Source organism: Manduca sexta, unplaced genomic scaffold (genome assembly GCF_014839805.1).
Source record: "Manduca sexta isolate Smith_Timp_Sample1 unplaced genomic scaffold, JHU_Msex_v1.0 HiC_scaffold_1514, whole genome shotgun sequence".
Lineage (NCBI taxonomy): Eukaryota > Metazoa > Arthropoda > Insecta > Lepidoptera > Sphingidae > Manduca > Manduca sexta.
The window spans coordinates 11,850-16,832 of NW_023592386.1; the positions used below are offsets into that span (position 1 = coordinate 11,850).

Below are 4,983 nucleotides of genomic sequence, written 5' to 3' on the forward strand. Positions count from 1 at the left end.
ATGTCATAATGTTACTTCTATGCTTGTCATTGTTCTGAGATTGATAACTTTAGACTTTAATATTGCCAGTATAATTTTGTTAAAATGTACTACACACACATCACGCATTTCTATCCGAAAGAGTAGGCAGACGTGCAACCAACACCGACTTAACATCTTGTATATACTTACCGTCCCATGATGTGATATGGAGTGAGTCTCGAGTGATCGCTATATTGGGCGCAAAAGCCAGACTGGGCAGATGCTGAGCAGAAAGAATTCCCGACTCGGAATTAGGAATCAAAACGTCAGAACTCAGAACGGTGTCGCACCGCGCACGCATTACCATCACATCATAGACTCAGTACGACTAGTTCAGGACTACTCTGACCAAAACTGGATTTTACAAAAAATAAAAAAACTGAAACGAACGACCAATAACATTAAATTATAAAGTTTTGGATGGCGCTAAACTATACTTGTTATGCTATATTGAGTCATAATAATATAATATGTTTTTCTCTTATGGTCTAATAATAATAATTATTTATTCGTCATGTTACACATTATTGAAATTAAACTTTCTAAATTAGAATTCTGCATGTTAAGACAGAGTAAAAACAAAAAGTTGATAAAACACGATTTGAGTTATAACGCATTTAGTAGGTTTGTCATTGAATTATTGAGAATTATATAGAGTAAGTTATATACTATTAAGAATTGGAGAATTATAGTTGGCAACTCTACCAACGACCTAAGTCCGAAAAATAGGCGTGTTTTGTTTTCATCAGTTTTAATTTCGTTTTCCAAATAAAAACAATGACTAAGTCTAAAACTGGGTATTTTGCTCTTGGTTTCTTCACGTTTGCTGCTACATTTATAATAATTTCATTTGTTAGCCCATACTGGTTGATAACCGATGGAAAACTCAAGGAACCCAAATTTATTAAACTAGGTAAAGGTGTAGTACCTATGAAATAATTTTGCGGTGGGATGATTGTGGGTGTTATTATAAATTAAACATTTTACAGGTTTATGGGAGGTGTGCTTTCATAAATTTGAAGACGTACATCATTGGTATGAAACTATATTCAATAGTTGTTGGTGGATATTCGAAGAAGAGTATTACATTATACATGACTTACTTTTACCCGGATTCTTCATAGCAACGCAATTCTTCTTTACAATAGCGTTATGCTGTGTACTTGTATCGCTATTCTTGGCGTATATTTATATGAAGAAAGATAAAGATGACGAAAATTATTTGACTCTTTTAGTCACTTTGGGGACTGTGCTCGTTATTGGAGGTATGTATGACAATTCTTGAAATTACTACGAGGATGCTTATAATTGCTGAGCTAAATGTCTTTTGTTATTAATTATAAGTAAAAAAAGTAAATGACCCTCAAATAGGAATCAACTGACAGGACCAGCCAAAATCATCTAACAAAAACTATGGAAGCAAAAGCTTACAGTTGCAAAATGGTCACAATGGTACAATCATCCCATCTTAGGTCTTTATTTTATAGTTGGTAGCAAGTCTTTCATCTTGTGTTATTATGGGTGAAGGACATTACTTAATATCATTATCTTGTATAGGAAAATGAGCTGTTTTCTTTAAATTGCCTTGTGTCATTACATCCCAAAATACCTTATTAGTGACACTATCAAATGCTGTAACAATACAGTGGGTATTATTTGTCAAAATTAAGGGGTTTGATTCTGGCTTAGGCATATTATTTTTTTTATACTTCTCCAAAACTACTTTAAGGCGATACCTCAAGGTCAAATTTAATATGACGAAATTTTAAAGGCAGAAATATCCATGATTATTAATTATTTTTACGTTTTTCTTTCAACTGCGAGAACTAATCACTAACTAGACGTGAATTTAAATTCTTTACTTGCCAATACTTGTTTAGTTACCCAGATTAAAGGTGAAACAAAATGTATGAAAATGGACCTTGAGGTATCGCCTTAAGCATTTTTCGTTATTCCTCATAATCACAGATTTCACCATTCATGCCATTTGCATTCATATATAAAAGAAATCAAGATCAAGATTACTACAATAAATCTTATGTATTTTTATTTCCATATTACATTAAGAAAACAATTTTTAGGTTTTGCTGGTATGATATCAGTAATCATTTTTGGAGCAAGAGGAGATGGTCGGGACTGGATGCCTAACTGGGAACACAATGACCTTGGTTGGGCTTTTGCTCTTGGGGTCATAGGAGTAATTGCCCTCTTTCCTGCAGGCATCTTATTCTTAGTAGAAGCAAGAGTACAAAAATATAAACGGTTACATGAAATGCAGAGCCGTGAGCCTTCAGCATATACTATGCATGAGAGGAAGATAAGCTATGCTGGTGGTCACACTGATATTTAAGTGAATTGATTGGAATGTTAAGGAGATATGACATTATTAGATGTAAGGTTACTTAAAGATACATTGTATACATTCAATGTATCAAGTTTTATTTGTTTTACCATTTTTGGTATGTACTTAGATTTAAGAAGTAATAACATGTTGTAAGCAGCACTAATCCGTCCAAATTGAATTTCATTAAGAAATATAAATTAAGAATTAGTTTTGATTTATCTGTTCAAATGTTAGCAATGTCCATTGGGAGTGGTGCAAATCACTTTTGTTATTGAAAAATATTTCTAATTTGTATGTTTATATAACTACCAGTGAAACAAACTAATAATTCACAATGTTTGGAAATATAAAAAAATTCAAAAGCTGGTTCAATTCATGTGCCACAGCTTTTGCTTTCATTTGGACAGTTTTGTATCATTTATTGTGTTTAGACTTATGTTTGCATTTAGATGCCAAAGTATTTTTATACCTAGAAAAATTAACATTGTACTTTTGTGAAACATATTTTTATTATTTTCTATCATTCATTACCAGTTACTAATTTGTGTATCCACAAACATGCTTGCATACACTATTTCATATTAAAAGAAATAGGTTTCTGTATTAAACCTACGTAAGTGATGACTATGTATTCAACAAGTAAATATATCCAAATCCACAAATTATAAATAAAAAAGCTGGTATAAAAGCTTGCAAACAATTTGAGAATACTATCAAGCTTTTGGTGTTTTTATATAATTGTTTTTTTGTTTCTTTTGAATAAGGAGACAAGCCTGCCATTTGTCTGATGATAAGCGATACAACCGCCCATAAACAAGAGAAACACCTTCAATTACAAAATATTGTTTGGTATTTCACTGTGCTTGTTATCCTGAGATGACATGTTAAGACTTATGTTACATTGGCTACAATGTCTTTCAATCCGGAACACAACAGTGTTACACACTGGTGCTTGGTGGCAGAAATAGACATTGTGGTGGTACCTACTCAGACGGACTCTCACATATGAGAGACCTTCCACCAGTTCGTTTCGTTACACTTATGCCACATGGTAGTATTCTCTAATTGTTTACAGGCTATTATAGACAATATCAACAAACTTTTCTCAGCACTTCTTAACTATTTGTCATAATATAGTAGAACTTACAATTTACATACTACATTTAACATATTTTTAAGATAATTTCTTGCAGTAACAGTGCTATGCCCACTGTATGCCAATGAGTGACTGCCTCGGTAGCGTAGTAGTACACGGTACAAGTACGACTACCGCGCTGAGGTCCTGGGTTCGAATCCCGGGTCGGGCTAAAATAATTGTGACTGGGTTTTCCTGGGTGGCATGATACCCCCGTGCCTCGGAAAGAAAGCCGTTGGTCCTGAGCCTAATCTCTCTGCGGTCATGTCGGATTGCCGTCTCACCGAACTATGAGAGTGAAGGAACAGAGAGTGCACCTGTGCTGCGCACACACTTGTGCACTATAATATATCCTGCGTACCTGGCTGATCTCCGTTGAGATTGGCCGCCGTGGTCGAAATTCGGCTAGAAGGGATTCATGCCAATGAGGAAATTTTACTACATATATTTTACATATTCTATTTATGAATCATCAGCATAAGACAGATATTTTTAAAATGTATGCCATGCTATTTTATACCATAACCGTCAATGACCATAACATTATCTTATTAAGTAATCTTTTTTATTGACATACGAGTCTTTTCTTTAATTTTCATTTTATAATATTATATTTGGATTGTTTTGTTTACACCAAGTTAGTTTCTAGGTATTTTATAAAATGTTTTTGTAATAATATTTATATAAAATTAATCTAGCGTTGAATGGAATATATAGTCCGTCCGCGAGCTCCGAAGAATCGCGGATCAAGGTATGGGCACGGCGTGCATTCGCCCATTCTTGTTATACCTTGTACACTGCCAGGACGAGTGTTAACCTAAACATACGAATATCGATATTGTATTACGTATTATATTTTTGCCTGTTATCCTCCGAAAATATATTAATAAATAAACCTACATTCTGAAGTCTGTATAAAAATAGTTGTTATATATTATTTTGCATCGTCTACATTTAAAAAATGTGGTGCACTTTCGCTGCCTGGTCTTACCTACATACATCGATAACGTAATATCGACGAAGTTACTAACTCATTTTGTCAATACTCCTAGGATTCCTTGGAGCTCGCATGCAGATTCTACAGTTACATCATAATTAAAAATAAAAATCGATTAATTTACATGCAATAAATGTGTTTTATGTGTTTTATTTTCATTTTATTTTTGTGTTCATATGGTTGCTACACATTTTAAACGTGTATATGCAACCAAAGGTTTTTAAAAATAGCACATAAGTTGTAATTAACAAAATGGATAGCTTACTTATTTATCGAGGAAGATTATAGGCTATATAACATCACGCTATGACCAATAGGAGCGTAGCATTTATGAAAAATGTTGCAGAATCGGGTAAAAATTATTCCTTTTGAGAGCTTCCGTTGCGTACACTGCGGAAACGGTTAAAATTATGCAACAAACATGAACTATGGAATACATTTCTTAATTTATGGATTTATTTCAATTAGAATGAATAAACCAATTAG

At 33.3% G+C, this 4,983-nt stretch overlaps 1 protein-coding gene across 1 annotated transcript; it reads left to right on the plus strand.

Moving 5' to 3' along the window:
* Positions 1-699: 699 nt before the first annotated feature.
* On the plus strand, positions 700-4,647 carry LOC119191426. Its single transcript, XM_037445335.1, has 3 exons — positions 700-934; positions 1,011-1,286; positions 2,103-4,647. Exons 1-3 carry the CDS (start codon positions 799-801, stop codon positions 2,369-2,371), a joined length of 681 nt encoding a protein of 226 aa, XP_037301232.1. The 5' UTR covers positions 700-798; the 3' UTR covers positions 2,372-4,647.
* Positions 4,648-4,983: the final 336 nt, after the last annotated feature.